General features: G+C 45.4%; 1 protein-coding gene and 1 long non-coding RNA gene across 6 annotated transcripts in view; one reads left to right on the top strand and one right to left on the bottom strand.

Annotated features, from left to right (window-relative positions):
- AK4 (adenylate kinase 4) overlaps positions 1-4,933 on the bottom strand; it is a 29,367-nt gene extending 24,434 nt beyond the window's left edge. Inside the window, exons 1-2 of one of the 5 annotated variants that reach the window (XM_083621191.1) lie at positions 4,613-4,933; positions 3,633-3,787 (exon numbers count right to left, since the gene is read on the bottom strand). In XM_083621191.1, the coding sequence (XP_083477317.1) occupies positions 3,633-3,777 (145 nt within the window). In that variant the 5' untranslated portion in view covers positions 3,778-3,787; positions 4,613-4,933. Of the gene's footprint in view, positions 1-3,632; positions 3,788-3,918; positions 4,050-4,264; positions 4,378-4,430; positions 4,521-4,612 lie in introns of those variants that run through there. The other 4 variants (XM_083621192.1, XM_083621195.1, XM_083621193.1 and 1 more) reach the window with 4 other exon arrangements.
- The window catches only part of LOC310765760, a 123,965-nt gene that overhangs the window by 87,111 nt on the left and 17,557 nt on the right, over positions 1-19,297 (top strand). The window contains exons 4-6 of the long non-coding RNA XR_014549776.1: positions 10,274-10,407; positions 12,075-13,348; positions 15,529-15,607. This is a non-coding gene — a long non-coding RNA (uncharacterized lncRNA). The remainder of the gene's footprint in view (positions 1-10,273; positions 10,408-12,074; positions 13,349-15,528; positions 15,608-19,297) is intronic.

Raw genomic sequence — 19,297 nt, forward strand, 5'->3', positions numbered from 1 at the left:
CAGCACGTTAACAGAGCGCTCAACAGCTGCAACTAGGTTCAGTAAGCCTGTCAAAATTGCTACTTAGAAAGGCTCAACATGAAGGCTATAAGCCTAAACCCATTTACTCAGAAATGAACTCCACTGAAATCAGTGCAACTTGTTTCCAAGGACTGTAGTTAGTATCAGGTTATATAATCGCATGCTTCTTTGATACAGACAAGATCCATGGCATGATCCAGCCCATGCTAAGCAAGTAGGTGTGCAGCTGGTTTTAACAGGAGTGATGAAAGAGGGAAAAGTTTGCCCCAATTGATGAACCGATACTTATCATTCCTTCTCCATTATTAAGCAAACGTGCAAGTATAGCACAATATGTGGCTTGCATGCATCTGTTCACAATTTTGCAAAAAGCCATATAACTGCACATTCAGAGGTTACGAGACTAAGTAATACAGCAATGCATAAGCGCAAAACCAAATTGATAGTTTTTAGGCACAATTATTGATTCTGGATTCCACTGGATAATTACATAGTAGTAGAATGAATAATAGCTACATAATTAAATGTCAAAGTTCAGTCCTGGAACTTGAGGCAAATTCTATCAACAAAAGTTTAGAATAAGTCAATTCTGACATTTTGGCTATGGGTTCAAATTTCAGCTTCAAATGTGCCGCATGTACAAGGCAGTGATTAGATAGGCAGCTTGCTCCTACTCGCCTCTGCAGTTGTAATGGAGCTAACACCTACGAAACAAGATCTTATGCAATGCAAGGAAGAACAGCACAAAACTGCATCAGTGTTATAAACTGGCTGCCAGACTTAAAGATGTTAATGTCTGCTACCCTCTTTAAAGGAAAAATGGATCATTTAAAAAAGTATTCCTGTACCAAGTCAGGGTCTCCTTTTGGAAGCAGATGGCTGTCATTGCTTTGGCACAGGGATGGGGCCAGCTGTTGGTGCCAGCATCTGATCCTATATTCTGTCCTGTGTGGCATGCTTTCTAAATGCTACAGTCTAAATAAAAAACTTCCCATTTAGGGAGCTAAGTGACATTTTCATTTATCAAAACACTTGGTAACATGCATCATTTACAAGGCTCATCTTTGTTACATTTTTAACAAACTGATAAAATGGCAATGCTGGGGAATGAATAAGATATGACTAACAAAGCCCAAAATGTGCAATAAAGGGTGATGTTTATACCAGAAGACTGCACATGCATAAAAAAAACTACAAGTGACTGGGAGCCAATGTGCTTAAGAGCATATCTCCCGCCTAACAAAGCTGATTGCAAAGAGCACATTTTTGGCAACATGTCAACACCCTATAGCATGGGTAGGCAAGCTAAGGCCCGGGGGCCAGATCCGACCCAATCGCCTTCTAAATCTGGCCTGCGGACGGTCCGGGAATCAGCATATTTTTACATGAGTAGAATGTGTCATTTTATTTAAAATGCATCTCTGGGTTATTTGTGGGGCATAGGAATTCGTTCATTCCCTCCCCCATATAATCCGGCCCCCCACAAGGTCTGAGGGACAGTGGACCGGCCCCCTGCTGAAAATGTTTGCTGACCCCTGCCCTATATATAGGGTACTACTGTGAGAACATCCACCGCCACACCTGCATGTTTGTCATCAGCATATTTCTGACAACATACTCCAAAACTCTGGATAACCCCACTTAGCAGTTTCATGTAAATGTTAAACAGCATGGGGGAGAAAATCAAACCCTGAAACTCCTTGGAACTGAAGAACACTCACCAAGCATCACCCTCTGGTAATGATCACCCAAGGAGGAATGGAACCGCCACAAAGCAGTGCCACCCACCCCAACTTAGACAGCTGCTACAGGATACCACAGTTGATGATATTGAAAGCCACTGAGAGCAGAGGCTGATTTAGGAGAGTGTGACTGATACAGTCACACTAGGTGCAGAGCCTCAGGGGCGCTGCAGGGGACGTCACAACTAAGATGTAGAATGAAAGGCAAGGAGCACCAAATTTTGGAGTTGCACAGGGCATTGCTGAAATCTGAGATCCCAAGGTCTGCCACAGCTGAGAGGTTGAGGAGAATTAACAGGAATATATTTCCCCTCCCTCTCCCCCGACAGAGGTCATCATACAGAGCAATCAAAGCAGTTTCTGTCAGAAGCCGTAGCTGGGGGGGGGGGGGAAGAGAGGGACTAGCCAGGATTTTCCCCCCAGTGAAGCCTGCCATTGAGGCTCCCACCCTGTGTATGTACACCAGTGGTTTTCAACCAGTGTGCTGTGGCACCCTGGGGTGCCTTGAATTGTGGTCAGGGGTGCCGCAGGCAACTAGCCTCTGTCCCTCTTCCCTTCCCTACTTCCTCTGCTGGTGTCTCTGCTTCCCAAAGGCTTGTGCGGCTGTTTGTTGCAGCAGCCCTGGCTACAAGTTCAGCAGGTGAATGGTGCCTCTGGGGCTGGCCAGGGGGTGCTGCTGCCAGGAGCTGAGGTAGCCTCTAAGTAAGAAGGTGAGGGAGCCCAGCCAGCCAGTCTGCCAGCCCTTGTTGTTGGGAATGGACAGTCAAGTCCCATGACCCTGTGGAGCAATGTGAAGAGGCACCTCTCTTTGGAACAGGGGGGCAGCTCAAAGACCAGGGGCAGTGGTAGCAGCTGCCCAGAGGACTCCCAAGGAGAGGGGAGAGGAGAGAGGAGGTGGAGGGAACACTCTACAAGGGAGCGTGTTCAAAAAAGCATGAGAGGCTGCCAACTCTGCAGGAAAGGGGTGACATAACTGGGCTTCTGAGCCTCATGGGGTGCCGCAGAAAGAACACAGTTGGTCAAGGGAGCCATGAAATCAAAAAGGTTTAAAACCTCTGGCATACACAAATGTGCGTCTTTGACCTGGGAGAAATAATGTCTAGTTTCGCCGCTGGTTTCTGCACCAAAACTGGGTCTAAGCCCTGATTGAAATGAATCTAGAAAATCAGTTTCCTCCAAGAACTGTTCCCTCCCTGCTAGTTTCTAATCAGGCAAGAGGGACAAGGGTCCAGAGCACACACAAGTGACCTATCCAAGCACCTTGTCCACAATCTCCAGCCTTACTAACTGAAATACAGAAGTGGTGGTGTTGAAATCTTACAGTGTAATCGTTTGCATGACTATTCAGAAGTATGCATCACCAAGTTATATAGGACTTGCTTCGGGCAATACAGGATACTGTGTAGATATAGGATGGCAGGTCAGCTTAGATTAAACAGAGGACTTCACAACCAGCTCTCAGAATACTGGGGGAATGGCTGCTCTCTCCCTCCCATGTAACTGGTTCTAATCTTCGCCCTGCACTCATATTGCAGCTTTTGCACAAGTCCCTAAGACAGCATGGAGATGGAAGGTGCAACGTAAAATCTTGTAGTCCTCTTCCCAAGTTAGTACTCCACATGAAGCCCTTTCCAAAGTGCAGGTTCCGATGATACACGCTACCGCCCCCACCAAAAACAACACATGCCAATCTGTTCCTTTCCTAGAGGAACTGTGTACAGTCATTTTGAACAAATCACGAAAAAGAGCTGGAAGACAGCTGCTGCAACTGATCTGCTCCGTTCCGAATGTATCTTTTGCATGCAGCAAAGCACGTACTAGATCTCAAGCAGTAGGAGGACTCTCCCCCCCCCCCCCGCCTCTACTTACCACTGCTTGCTCTGATGTTTTCCCTTAAAAACTGCCCACTGGAAAGATGATGGAGGCCAAAGCTCTTGGCGATCCTCTCGCACACGGTTCCTTTGCCGGAGCCCGGGGGACCCAAGACAACAGCTCGCAGAAGCTTGGAGGCCATTGCGCCCAATCTAGGAGAAGAAGCAAAGGGTCAAAACCGTGACGTCCAGCAAAACCTGCAAAGCAGAGCGCGGCTCCCATAACGCTACGCTCTCCCTTATCAGAGAATTGCATACGGTCCCGTCCTACGCTTCCTAACTGCCCTTGCTTCCGTGTCACAACACCCCCCCCCCCAGTACGGGGTGGGGGGAGGACAGCCCAGATTTCAAATCATTCCAAGTCCGGAGCAAGCGCCACAGCAGTCGTTTCCGACCGTGTTGATCTAGCAAAACTTTCTCCCTCCCCGCCCATCACCTCCGGAGACGAGGCAGGAATGTTCCCCGCGAGGGGTGGGGAACGGAGAAGTGAATGGTGGTTTGTCACTTCCAATCCCTTCCTCCCAGAGCCAGTTAAATAAATGCAGAGGCAGAGAAAGCAATATGGAACACACAATTGCAAAAGTCTGAACGAGAGCTATGCCCGTGTGCACTCTCCCTTCCCCACCTCGCCTTTTTTGCACGTGGACAAAGTCTCCCCAAACGCCTTTTAAGCGGCAGCAGTGATTCCACAGAAATCAATAATGAAACTTCCTTCGCGCCGTTATGAGTGAAGATTCAGCCCTGCCGTCCGCTAAAGCAGCAGGCTACAGAAAAAGAGAGAGCCCCAAACACTAACTTGGCTTAGAGACCCTTAGAAAACTCCCAGAAAACTTTTGACGCCTGAACGGAGAGGGGGGGCCGCAAGCAAGCAAGCAAGCAACGCGGTCCATTCTTTTATCCTAGTCGGGAAAACGGACACACGCCCAGATTTAAACAAAAATAGCCAGTTAGGGTAAAGAGAAAGAAAAGTCAACTCACCACTTCTTTGGAGCGTTATAAAAGAGAGGAGGGCCGAGGGAACACCAGGAAAGCAAATAAACCCGCAAAATGGCGTTTTTAAAATGTTCAACTGATTGTTTCACATGTTACCTCTCTATCCTGACATCCAATTAAAAAATACAAGCTCGCAATGCCCCCCCCCCGCTTGCTGTCCCGCTGCTCCGCCTGCGCCTTTAAGAGGAGAGAGTGAGTGCCTGCAAAGGCAAACTGCTGCTCTCAATTACTCATCCTGCCCGCGAAAGCAGCGGCGGCAGCAGCAGCAGCCAGCCCAGCACATCATTAAGGCAAAGAAATGCCAATTGTATGTAGACAACAGCGAAGAAAACTCCGCCCCTTGTAGGAAGCAAGGAACTTCGGGATTTGTAGTACTGATCTGCACTTTTAAAAACCGTTCTTTAACCTCTGCCGCTCGGCTGGACTACGTATCCCAGCAGCCCAGTGGAAGTCGACCGTGTCCCGCCCTTCTCCACCCACCTTGCTTATAGGAAGACGCTGGAATGTAGGTGCAACTGGGCAATGTGTGATTTTTAAAATGGGGATTTTTGATACGTAGGCGCTGTTTCGTAATGTTACAAAGGATGGCGGGCGGGACAGCTCGTGCAGGAAATGTTTTTAATCAGCAGCGAGTAGTCTAGAGGTAGAAGCAATCATTTTATCAAAAGCGTACTATTTGTTTTTAACTATTTGAAACCTGGAAGTTTGTTCCTCGGATGCAGAGTTTCTCCATCCCCTTCGCTAATTTTAAGGGTTGGAAACACAGTAGAGAAAAAGGAAGGCAGCGGGGCCCCCTACTGGCACCGAGGGAGTAGGGAACAATTATTTGCAGCCGGAATCGTGCTTACTCGGAAGTTGCCTTGATTTCTATTAGACGAGGCGGTATCATGCAGTTTGCACAGTATGACTTTTTAAAACAAAAAACAAAAAAACCACACCCACACATTAAGAAACAACCTTCTAACAAGACTGCTAATTCTTAGGTTTGCAACGTCTAGGAAGAGGACAAGACACGAGGTGGAATTTTTAAAGATCAGCCACAATTTGGAGGCGGACCTAGCCATTTCTATAAAGTCTTCCTCCCCCCCACCCCGAAAATGCAACGTTCCCCAGAGATCCATGGAACAAAATTTTTTCACCGAGATGGATATAAATATTACAATTAATGCAGCTACATTTTTTTACATAACTATCACTACTCATTGAATCGACACCATTCAACATTAAAAGTTTCTGTACCCAAGTTCTGAGGGCAAAACACCTCCTGCAGAATGTACAACCTGACACATACGCTGTATAACAAAAATACAAGCCACAAAGCTGAACTTGATACATGTCTGCTCAAAAGAAAGTACATTGCAGCCTTGAAGTACTAACTTGGAGAGGCCCTGGGAGTCCTTTTTATACCTGCTTTACTAGGGCCCTCACCTCCCGAATTAGGAAATGCATGCAACCCTCTCCTCAAGCTGTAGATGCACAATCCCTAATGATAATTAAAATATAGACTAGAGACCCCTTTATGCTAGATCTATAAGGACAGGTGCCCAGCCTTATCCTTATACAATCCTTGGACTACCACAGACAAAAACTAGAATTATAATGGAAATAATGTTTCAGACATCACATAATAACAAATTGAAAGGCAAGGAAGGAAAATAGAAACATTTAAGCAGTTTCATCTACATATGAGCTTCATGTGCAGCATCGCTCATCAGTCTCTGCTATCTTTTGAAGAAACAAGTTTGTTTTCAATTTGGAGGGGGGAATCTAACTACAAAACTGCAAGCCGTTTTGTAACATTTTTTAAAATTTAAAATGCAATTGGTTACATAGCTACTCAGAAGTAAGTCCCCTTGAGTTTGAAAGTATTTACCCAGTAACAATACTTACCAAGGAGTAAGTTGCATTTACTTCAATGGTGCTTGCTTCTGAGTAAACCTGTTTTAAGATTGCAATAATTGTTGATTATTCAAAGTTGATGAGAGGTCTAGAGGAGGCAACATGAGCTTGTGGAATGCTCTCCCCAGGGACCTTCAGCCAGCACCTTTGTTACATATCTTTAGGCAAAAACATTCCTCTTCTCCTAAGCCTTTGGCTAATTAAGCAGTCTATGGCCTTTTAAAGGGGGATTTGTTTGTTACTATGTAGTGCACTTTTGTGTTTTTATATTTTATATTATAAACTGTTCTGTGATTGTAGAGTTGGAAGGGATCCCCGAGGGTCATGTGGTCCAACCCCCTGCAATGCAGGAATCTCAACATGTGGCCCCCTTTCCAAGCTGAAAGCATACTGGACCCTGCTTAGCTTTGCAAATGTGCTAGCGGTTTTATTGCTGCACCACAGAGGGGTACAGAAATTTAATAAATGAACAAAATACTGTAAGCTAACACAAGTACAAATCTGTGGAATTTCACTCCACGTTTTGTGTCTGCTTGAGCGCGCTTGACATACATACTCGTCCTCTTCAGGCTGTGTGTGTATTGAACGTAGAGAGATTCTCACACTCTCTTCACAAAAGGATGCTTCATAAAATAGTAATAAATCTGAGCACTGCTTTGAGTTTCTTACCACTTGGAGAATCATGGAACTGTTCGTTTCTGCAGCACAAGAAACCTGGGAGGGATGTCTGAGAGGTCAAAGTGTGCTGTGGGTTATGCTGGCTGAACCTTTCTCAGCCACAGGGCTGCACTTCCTTGTGGACAACCTTCTTCAGCCTGCATAATAGCGGTGGTCAGGGCTGGACGACTCTGGGGTTGTGTGCTCATCTCACTCTATAGGCTGAGGGAGCCTGTGCTTGTCCACAGACAGCTTCCGGATCATGTTTACCTTCCAGCCGGAGTGGTACCTATTTATCTACTTGCACTTGACATGCTTTCGAACTGCTAGGTGAGCAGGAGCTGGGACCGAACAACAGGAGCTCACTCCGTTGCGATTTGAACTGCTGATCAGCAAGCCCTAGGCTCTGTGGTTTAGACCACAGCGCCACCCACATCCCAATGTGAATGTTAGGTTCCTACAATAGGCTACTTTCCGTATTCAGTCCCTCTTCCTCTCTATGACAAGAGTGGTTTAACATTTGTTCTTCCCAGAGAGCTTTTGGAATTGAAGCTCTGTGGGGCAAATTGTCTCCTAACAACTCCTAGGACCCTTGACAAATTACAATAGCCAGTATCCTTAAGGGGAGGTGATGACTGTTTAAAGTAGTGTTATACTGCTTCAAATATATAGTGCAGATGGAACCTATAGGCAAGCAAAAAGCATTAGGAGAATTCAAGGACACATTCCAGGCCAGTGAGGGATGTGGCTTGGGGAGAATCCTGAACACAGGTTAGACAGGCCAGGAAGGCTGCATTTGACCCCTGGTCCAGAGGCTCTGCATTCCTGTTTTAATGGAAGGTTTCAGTTCTAATGTTGCTGTTCATACCGCTGTTATATGCTGCCTGAACTTTTATTGCTTTATTTACACCGCCTGAACTTTTATATTTTGTTTTATAAAATGTAATGGCATGTTGGCATTCGTCTGCCTCGGAAGACAATGTAGGAGTTCGCCTTTGGGGGCAAAGTCAAACTGTTGGAAGATTGCAGTGCCTGCTGTGGCTGTAGAGACTGATAAGGAAGAGACATGTTTGTTGCAGCTGGGGAAGATGGAGGCAACTTCAAATGCACCATGGCGTTTCTTCTCTCTGAGCTCCTTCCAGCGCAGGGGCAACAGCTTGCAAGGGCAATTGGGGGGGGTGACATTATGTGCACGGTGTTGTGCGTGCAATGGGAGGAGCCAGGGTGGAGCTGAATGCATCAGCAGCATAGTTTCAGTGGCCACTGGCTCCTCCTGCTGCTGCCGCTGCCACTGCCATTGGTGAGGGGCTCCTTTGGCCCTCCTTCCTCTCCACAGGAGAAGGAGAAGGAGGCAGCCACTGAAGCTGTGCCACGCTTGAGGGGCTTACAGTGAAGATGCCATATGAACTGTTGAAGGTCGAACGTACACCATTATGCTGTTTTGTGTGAATACTGGATATATGAAAGTTCATGGCTCATGCCAATATTTAAAATAGTAAAGGAGGCAGCAGTCCTCATTTGCATGTGTAAAGCTGCCACCAGAAATTAAACAGCCACAGAACTGCATGTCACCTGCATCTGAATGCTTTTTCAATGCAGTCAATTCACACCTTTGGTTCTGAGCATGAATACCAATTGTGAGGCACCACCAGTGTGTGTGTGTGTGTGTGTGTGTGCACATCTAAACTGACCCTTAATCCCTGGCATTCCGTCTTATTATTGATGTTTTAAAAAGCAGGAAAAGAATCTGTTTACTATTGTGCTTCAAAACAGCAGCAGTTTCCGAAATCAAACAAAACCCAAGGGATAGTGTTTAGTATCCTTAATGCATTTTGGAAGTAAAATTAAATGCCTTGAGTTGGTTCCCCAAGATGTCATGTTGCAGAAAGCCCTTTCGGCTGCCAAGGATGGAGCTAAGCCAGTTTTGCTTTGTTGCTATCTGAACTGTCAGTGACTCCGGGGTAAGCGACGCCTGCCCTGCGTCGTGTGGTCCTGGTCGGACACTTTAGCCACCAGCTGATCGGGTGTGCAGGTTAGAAGCGATGCGCCATGTGTTTGCTGCCGCTCTGTCAGCTGAGACTCCCGCTTGGATAGGAGAGAGACCGAGACAAGGTGCCCACACGTTCCCCAGAAGTTGTCTCCTTCCTTTCTTGTTTTGCTGCTTTCATTCTGGTCATGAGACCCGGAAGTGTGTGTGTGTGTGTGTGTGTGTGTCTTTCTCGGTGTTTTTTTTTTTTTTAATCTATCACATGGCAGTGAGAGAGATATATAATAAAAACAGAAAAATGGCGACAGTCACGTTGTGGCGAGTCTATGCTGCGTCATTAGATGATCTTCATGCAAAGATCGCTAAGAACAAAGAAAAAAAGAGAGAGGGGGTAGAAAACGCGACTGGAAAGGTGGGTGGGCAGAAGGCAGCGGCTTGCGGGGAGCGGGGGTTGGACGGGATCAGGGAGGGGGCGGGCGGGCGTGTGTGTTTTTCCAGGGCATCGCAGCCAAGCAGCCCAACTCCCGAGCTGCCAGGTCTCCATTCACATTTCAGACTCTCCTGGAAAGCCCAGCTGCCGAGGTTGGTGCATGTTTCTACGGCGGAGAGGGGAGGGGTGTTTCTCGAGGGTGCGGGGTCTGAGGGGAGGAGTAGCGGGTCAGATTCGGGTTCCCTTCCCCCTTGTTTTCCCTTCCTATCCGCGATCGCCCGTGGCTGCACGCCGCTGGAGACGCTGGGTTTTGTTTACAAGCGGGGCTCCCTAACAGCTGGCTAATTATTCTGCTCTAACCATCAGGCACGCCTACCGCAGGCGCACTTTTCGGGTACGGGAGCGAATGTTTTGCTTTGCTTTGGGGTTTCTTCCCCACCCCCGAGGGACGGGGAGGTGGGGAGGGGTGGGGTCCCATCTTCTCCCCGAACCCTTTGAGGGAGCGGATGTTTAGAACGAGGCGAATTTTTCTACCCTGCGGAGGGGAGACCTCCTCTTGCGCGGCGATTGTGGAGGTGGCGGCGGGGGGGGGGGGCGCATGACTAGTGAGCCCCCCAGGGCGGGTGCCTGGGTGGCTTTTTAAAAAACGTTGCGCACTCTTATTTTGCTTAAGAATCCTGGCGCTGCTCCCTTCCAGTCAAGCGATTGTAAATATAGCCTAGATGTTGTTTACATGAAACATCCAGAGGGAGGAGCCTCGGAAGCAGAAGGAAGAGGAAGACGGAGGAGGCTCCCAGGCTGGCTGGGGTGAGTATCCCGAAAGGAGGAGCTACAGCTGGGGCTGGAGGCTGTTGTCAAGCAGCCTTGGTACCGCGCGCTTTTGAGGGTCGCTCCTCGGACAAGTGCTGCTACTCGGATACCCCAAAGCTTCTTCCCTGTTGGAGATTCCGGGCTGGCAAAGAGCAGGCGAGCCGGTTGGTCTAGCCTGCTGCTGTTCTCAGTGCTGGGAATGTCTCCTGCCTCAAACCCTGGAGATGCCACTGCCGTTCAGAGTAGACAGTAGGGGGCTAAATGGACCATTGGTGTGATTTGGTCTAAGGCAGCTTCCTGTAGAGTCGTGTTTCTCCAGTATGGGCTCTTTTTGGTGTGCATCTTCTTTTATTTTCAGCTGGTAAGGTAGGGAGGGCCAGGGGTGCCTTCCAACATAAAAAAGCTGAAGATGCACTGAAAGGGCAGCAGATTGTCAGTGACTCAGTGTAGTGCGCTCTGTTCTGTTTGTTTTACTGCAGAGTTTGGATTTTAAGCCAAAATGTCTTGAGGCTGTGCATGAAATGATCATCTTTTGAATTAAAGAGGGAGGCGTTGTCAGCTCTTAGCTCTTTATTGCCTGTCACTTTAAAAGTGAAGGAAGCTGCAGTTTTGTGCCACCTGCCCTATTCCACCACTAGCCCCTGTCACCTACCTTTCTCTTCTGCCTGCTGTAGGGCAAGATCAACTCCTGCTTGTTAAGGCAGCTGGATAGGAAACGCTGAAGGAATGGAAAGGGCAGCCTAGTGGCTGTGTCTTTGCTCTTGCTTCAGAGGTTTCAAAAGACCACACGTGATCTCTAGCCTGTCAGGTGACAACACTAACTTTGGGGTTTTTGTGTTTTTTGACAGATTTGGGGAGATGGAGCTTAGCCCCACCAGTACTGTGGTGAGGTGAGGTGCGCAGTGGGTTGCAAGTTGCATCAGCTAAAATTCCCTCATTTGCACAACTAGGGCCCTGGGTGTTTAAAAGGCTGCCCCTATTATAAGCAGTCATAGCATGCACACCACATTTATCCTCTCTGAGAGAGAGTAACTTGCCCAAGGCCAACTAGTGGCATCTTGGCTGAGCAGATATCAGGACTTGTATGTCTCTTGTCAGAAGCCAGTAGTGTGTTACTGTCTCACACTGGCCCTGTAAGGCTTGAGTTTATCCAGAAACGGTGGTATGCCAACTGATCCTAGTCACGTTTACTCAGAAAGAAGGTCCATTTAGTTCATTGGGGCTGACCCCCAATTAAGCGTGCAGGACTGAAGCCTTAAGCTCCATCTTGTTTTCAATTTCTGGCAATGCATGTAAGACTAGAATGCCTCTGGGTATGGCCAGAGTGTCTTTCCATCACACACTGAGTCTGGGACATTCTGACCCTCAGATTCCAGGAATATGCTCTGAAAATATGGAGTTAGGGAACAAATTTCAAATACATGACATCTTAAAAAAATCAAGGATATCTGATAGTTCTAGGCATAACAAATCCCTATGAAGCTATTCCCGCAAGATCCAGGGAGCATTTCCTTTTTCTTTCTCCCTCCTGTTTTATTTTTATGTTGCAATTTAGCTGTTTCTGAACATGCTTGTGGCAACCGGCTACTTGCCAGCCGAGCTTCAAGGTCTTCCTGCTCATCCAAAAGTACTAATTATTTATTTCTTATTCTCTCTTGCTCCAGAGGGCAGGGTGAAAATATCAGGGAAGCAGACCTCAGCTAAAGATTAGAAGTAGTAGGAGATATTTAACACAGAGGAGCAGGCTGACCCTGGGAAGCAGCAGGCGCTCATGTTTAAGCAGAGACTGGGCAGCTTATCCTGCTAGGAATGCTGTAGTACCTTGAGCAAGAGGTTGGACTTGAAGTTCCTTCCCTAGGTCCCTTCTGCTTGTGTTACCTGAAACATTTTCATGCTACCAGACATCTTTTATTTCATTTCTGAACTGTGTACAATAAATAATTTTAACAAAAATAAAACTGAATAAAAGGCTTTAAAAATTGACTTCCAGCAGATTAAAACAGCTGGGTAATAAAACACATTGTTGCCTAGTGCCAACATTATTGTAAAGTTGGTGCTAGGCAAGCTTCTCTAAGGAAGATGTTCCATAGCTGGGGTGCCACCACTGAAAATGCCCTGTCTCTTGCTGCTGAGTGCTGTCCCTCTGATCAAGGAATTATCAGAAGGAGGGCTTCAGCAGAGCAACAAAAACATAAGTTGATAAGGAGAAGAGGTGGAGATACTACCAACCCCCAGTCTCACCTGCAGTTAGATCCTAGGTTTTTTTGCTTTGTAGGGGAGATAAGATCATTTAACTCTACTTGGCAAACCTAGGGATTTTCTAGGGCTAAGTTTATATATGAACAAACAGAATGGCCACTCCGTCAGAATGCTTGGATAAACCATTTGCTTCTTGGTGACTGACTGAGGTTATATTTTAACAAAATATAGGGATGTTTGCTCTCTTTGGCCAATAAGTGACAAAGGTCCAGGTCTATGTCCTTGGTTCCATGACTGCAGCATCCGTGAATTTTGATAGGAATATAGGAAACTGCAGTATTTCTACTGAGTCAGACCATAGGTCCATTTAGCTAAGTATTGCCTACACTGACTGGCAGCAGCTTTCCAGAGTTTCAGACAGAAGTCCTTCCCAGCTGTACCTGGAGATGCCAGGAATTGAACCTAAGACCTTCTGCATACTAAAACAGATGTTCTGCCACTGATCTACAGCATGCCTGAATATGACAGAGACATTCTAGAAATAACAGCTAGCTCTTCTCTTCCCTTTATTTTTGAGTGCTAATAAGGACTTTGGAAGCGATTGAATCTTTACTTCTTTGTGAACAAAATTTGTCTCCATTTCACTTGATAATGGGAAGAGATGAAGATACTAACCTCACAGTTCTAACCAGGTCTGCTCGGAGGTAACACTACTGAATTCAGTGAGGCTTACTCCCAGGTAAGTGGGATTGCAGCCTTTGCCTTAGGAGACATAGGATCAATGCTGCCATAATGTTAACTGGATATCTTCCATTGTTCTTATACAAGAGCACAGGTTTGGGAGTGCATATCTAAGGATTTTTGGAGAAGGTTGTTTGGTCCATGAGGCTTCTAGGGAAAAGAAAGAAAGACAGGATTACATGCCTGTGAATAATAGCTAATGCATAACTAATAAGGCATTTTGGAGACTTATGTGTTGAATTATTCATTTGTTTGGTGCTCTGACAGCAAAAGTTGCCTTTCAGGGTGAGTGAGAATTCTCTTGTCATATGTAGACTCTCAAATAACAGATGTCTGTAAAGAAAGGTGTGGTAGAAGGGAAAAGAGAAGAATGGACCAAAGAAAGGCAGCCAGAAGCCTTTTGATGACTGATGGCACACCTGAGATTTTGTTTGTCATTTGTGTGATTCTTGTGGACCATCAATGTTCAGTTCTTCTTAAGCCACAGACAACAGCCATTTAAGCCAATGGCTGGGGAACCTGCATAGGACTTGCCTGTGCCATATAGGTTTTCATTTGGTAGGATGTAACCTGGAGCCTCACCTAAGGTCTGTTCCTCTAGCAGCCACCACCTGCTAGAGGAAATAAAAAAAGACAGACAGACAGACAGACAGGGTGAGAAAGGAAGCAAGTGAGAGAAAGGAAGAGCTAAAAAGATGGAGCCATTTAGATGGATAATAGTAAGTTTACCCAGTGTTGAAGGTTGGGATTAAATCTGGGCCCTGACACACAAAGGGTTGGAGCCTGGTGCTTTAAAATATTCAAGGAAAGAGAACTCAAAAATAAAATATAGGGCAGAAGTCTTGCTCATTAAACTTATTGGGAAATTGATTGATTTTAATGACAGTTTCAGAAGTATGGCTTTTCTGTTGCTGTGTCTACATTTTCCTTCCGTTAGTAATTCATTTGTTTCAAAAATATAGATTTTCTTCTTAGTAGCACCCAGAGCACTTGGAGCTCTGCTCTTATTGTAATTTCATACAGCATTGTCTGCTGGGAACCTTTCCTGCTCAAACCACATTGAAATGTGCCCCTGATTTCAATAGGCCTTGCGTACAAGTTTCCCAGTGGATTGTACTTAATATCTCCCTTGATTAAAATATTAATTCTTGCTAATCATGATTGTGATGCATTTCCTTCTTGTAGATGTAAATTCTGGGTAGTGTGGAGGCTATTAATGAAGCATATGGTGCTATGGGGAAAGGGGAAAATACATTTAGCAACAAGCTGAACTTTGATTGTCATTACAGATTATATAATTAAAAAAATATTGTTGGAACAGTGCAGTGTGCTGTAGCTCAGTGGTACAACATATAGTTTACACCATCCTTATAAACAGGCTGTATATTCCTGCATTGCAAGGGGTTGGACTACATGATCCTCTGGGTCCCTTCCAACTCTACAATTCCATGAGTCTGACTGCATAGCATGTGCTCTACCGCTTGAGGCATGGCCCAGAACTATAGCTCTTTCTCCAAGGAGCTCAGGAGCATATGTATATTTAAAGAAATTGCACTTTTTTGTGCAGCATGAAAGGGGGTGACTTTTGCTAATTCTCGATTTTCCTGCTTCCTCTTGATCCAAACCACTGCCTATTTTTATTACATTATTTTCATGTGTAGATATTTTCTGGAGAGACTGGATGCTGTTTTGGTTTAGCCTCTTTACCATTGGCAGTTCCTATTGTTTAGTTCATTCTGGAGAGCTAGCTGCACCTCAGTGTTCATTTTAAAAGAAAAGTGAAATGGAAAATAAGGTTTCACATTCCAATCTAATAGGCATTAAATGGCAAGATTCAAGACATTCACTTTTTCACTTTAGTTGCATTGTGCTTATTTGGAATAGGAAGATTGGGAGTAGTAGCAAACTCACTTTATGGTTCAGTCACAACATATACTTTATATGTGGGAAGTACTTATACTTACTAGATGATGGGCATGTGAAGATGGGTAAGGAAGTTGAAGTCGGTTGCCTAGCTCTGTTCAGTTTCAGAGTCTGTTATTTCTTCACTTGGGGAATTTGATTAGCAGAGTATGTGAATTATACCATAATGAAGACTCATTCAAATACTGCCTCCGACCTTTCTCCTCTCCCCAAAAAACCCCAAGGCAATATGTTATTTTGCTTTTCTTGCTGTAGGTCTCAAGTAAGAATGCCTCTTTCAACCCTGTTATTCAGCTTCTCCAACATCTGGCACCATCGTATCTGAAAATGACAGGTTTGTATTAAGAGGTCTGGATAAGTGTGAGTGCCAAGTCTGTACTTGGAAACAGCCATCTGTGTGTGAACTGCTCTTACGGCTGCTGGCCAGCACAAACACAAGGGGGAAAGCCCACATCCAACACCTGAAAGTGTGCATACAGTGCTGACCTGGGGGGTTGGGAGACTGACTCGAGGCAGTGTCTCCTTCCCCAACAGGTGATCACTATCTGAACTGAATATCTTGCTCATCTGTTTTGTGGTGAGTGCAGGAAATCCTCACATCTTACATCTTGCAGCTTATGCACAGCTGTTTATACACAGTATGATCTCTGGATCTGGGGCTATTATGTTACATGCCTCTTTTCTTTTATACTGGCACAGGGGTTTGTGGGAGATACCCAGAAAATTTGGGTAAATAGGTTTGTCGGATCACTCCAGGTTTCAACTAACCAAGATCGGATGGCTGGGGCTTCATATCCCGTTGTGTAAATATCTGTCTGCTGTTATGTAACATTTGCTTGGGATTTATTTTTAAGACGTTAAAAGTATTTTTCCAAGAATTTTTTCTGTCTCTTTATTGCCCTCTTGTGTTTAACAAAGTATGCAAGATTTATTCTAATACTAATTCAGCCTAGCAATTTCTCTGTGCAATTGCTTGATGGCTTTATGATTCCCATCTTGTAATATGGAAACATTCATTGGCGTATACATACATAGTTAGTTTGGGAACTTAGATGCAGATTTATTTATTTATTTGCAGTTCTGTTTCCTTTCATTTCTAGAGATACTGGTTTAACATTTTGTATTTTGGATCTAAATGTCAAGGAACATCGTAGCCTGAGGTTACAGTTCACGTCTCGCTGAAGTTAATGGCTAAGCAGCCATTGATTTGTGTGGCATCCTAAATCACCAGACTTATATAAGCCATCTTCTTATGTAATTTTTCATTAACTTTTGTCTTCATATGGAAAATGTTGACATCTTTCTGCAGGTTGCCTTTTTTTATTCTACTTGCATTCCAGTAATTGATGCACTACTGTTTCTAGCAAAGGCAGGACTTGCTCTGGTTTCTTGCTATGTTTGTTAAGACCCGTAAGAGTACAGTAAGAGGTTATGTCCCAGAGCTCCTTGGAATAACCAGAGAGCACTGAGGCTCAATTTTCACTACAAAAGTCCAAACTAGTCTGCAGCACCAAATGTAGCAGGAACCCTTTGATGAAATCTTCTGTTCCATGGGGCTGGAGGAGTGGTTTAAGGCACATTAGTAAATAAGTAAATCAGGTTAAGCTTACCTGAGCAGAAAATCAAACTAGGGTTCCTTCTTTACAATTTTTTTAAAAACGGCTTGTTTGCTTTCTGTTTATTCAGAACTATCAGTGTACATGATACTTAACAGAGAACTATAAGCAATACATAGGTCCCTCCCCCAACAAGCTTACAATCTAAATATAGAGGTGGAGACAGCAGAAGGAAGTGGCGGTGGTGGGGGTGAAGATAAGCTATATAGTTTATATGTTTGTGTGTGGATGCAATTGATGTATATGCATATTAATGCTGCCCAAAATCACCCTGCCTAATTAGAGATGGGCTGCCTGAATTGGGCAGGTCCTGAATTGGGATGAAACATTTTGAAATGCTTTGTGAAACAAAGTCCTTATACCCTGCTTGTATAGTCACTGGTGCAAATGGTGATTACATCAGTATATATTACATCAGTTGTAATATTTGTTTTTTTGATGTAACATGAGCATTTGAAACACAGTGATTTGCTGCTTCCACCTGTTTAAATGGCCACAGTGCTATTAGGTTCATTTAATTATTTGTCATTTGGCTAACATAAGGATGGCTGGCCGGCCTTTCAGCAATAGGTCTCTTATATCTTTATCACAAGGAAATTTCATTGAGGGCTCCTTGCTATTTCAGAGTTCACATACCCAGGTTCCCACTCCTCACTAATGCAAAGTTTGCAGTACCTATTTTTCAGATTGAAAGTGCGCTGCAGCGCCCAATATATTTTCTCAGCATTTTGTATTTTATTATTCAGGAACTTGGGCCTCATGACAAAGCATGGCTCTGAAGACTTGCTAGTAATATTTAGCACTTCTGCAGTACCTTTTTCATATTCTGAGTGCTTTAGCATACCTCATCTCAGTAACTGTTCTGGTAGACCTGTAATGTAGATCACATTCTTATCCCCCTGTTACTGGAAGGGGGGTTGCAGTTTGCCTGAGGCTGCCTATTGCATTAACAGTCTCTTAGCCACTGGGCTAGAGTAGTCACCCCATCTCTGATCTCTTTTCTGAAATTTGAACTGGCAGGTTTCATAACAAATGCAACACACCAGCCACTGGATGGCACTGACTTTCCATTAGGGAGTAACACTACTAGAGACAAGAGTTCTGTTGGGATCAGTTCCCGAGAGTTTTGCTGCATTGTTTTTGGAAAGATGTACTCACAGATGAGCCCTGGGTCCTGGAAATTCCTTTTTTGTGCCACAACAGTTATTAATGCTACAGTAGGTAGTCACAAAAGCCCTATTTAACCTAAGACTACAATCCTACACTCACAGACCCGGGAGGAAGTCCCATTGAGCTCCATAAGACTTGCCTCTGTGTAGACTTGCCTTGGATTGTGCTGTTGGGCTATGATGAATAAAAGACATAGAATAGCAAATGGTATGCAAACAGCAATTTACAGGTGTTGTACGGTATATCTTCTTTTATCTTAGTGTTTTTTTTAATGTATTGCTGAATGCTTTTTAAAGAATGTTTTATTTCCTGAGCTGCTCAGAGAATGTTGTTGTTGGCATGGAGTACCGTATTTTTCGCCCTATAGGACACACTTTTTCCCCTCCAAAAATGAAGGGGAAATGTGTGTGCGTCCTATGGGGCGAATGCAGGCTTTCGCTGAAGCCTGGAGAGCAAGGGGGGTCGGTGCGCACCAACCCCTCTCGCTCTCCAGGCTTCAGAAAGCTATCCGCTAGCCGTGGGAGACGCAGCTCTCTCACGACTAGCGGAGAGCTTGCCTGCACCCAGAAGCTTGGGGCGCGCTGAGCTCAGCGCGCCCCAAGCTTTGGGCTTTGCGCAGCGCTCCGCTAGCCGTGGGAGAGCCGCGCGACTTTGTGTGGCTCTCCCACGGCTAGCGGAGAGCTTGCTGGCACCCAGAAGCTTGGGGCGCGCTGAGCTCAGCACGCCCCAAGCTTCGGGCTTCCCCCACCCCAGCCCTGCACCTGGGAGGGAAATAATTTTTCTTTATTTCCCCCCCAAAACACTAGGTGCGTCCTATGGGCCGGTGCGTCCTATGGGCCGGTGCGTCCTATGGGGCGAAAAAAACGGTACTTATAAGTAATGTAAATTAATAATGATTTTACCTTCTGGGACGGGTGTCAGAAGTTGATGTGACTGGGTACCTCCAGTGGCTCACAATCTAGGGGTCCAGTCATGCCATAACATCTAAGCACTGCTGCTCACATGTCCTTTGGATCAGAAGTGATGAGCAAGCAGGTGATGGTAGTGAGAAGATGGGCAGAAGCAGCTGACAGCCCTCCCTTCTCTCTATCTTACCTATTTGCTTTCTTCTTGGAGAGAGCAGGCAGCTATAAGCTATAAGAAGAAATAGGAGGAGGAAGAAAGGCAAGGAGGGAGAGGTAGGCCAACTGAGGGCATCTTTCCTGTAGCCTCCCACCCCTCCACCTTCAAACCAGGCA

Source organism: Podarcis filfolensis (assembly GCF_964270895.1).
Source record: "Podarcis filfolensis genome assembly, chromosome: 6".
In the NCBI taxonomy this organism is placed as follows: domain Eukaryota; kingdom Metazoa; phylum Chordata; class Lepidosauria; order Squamata; family Lacertidae; genus Podarcis; species Podarcis filfolensis.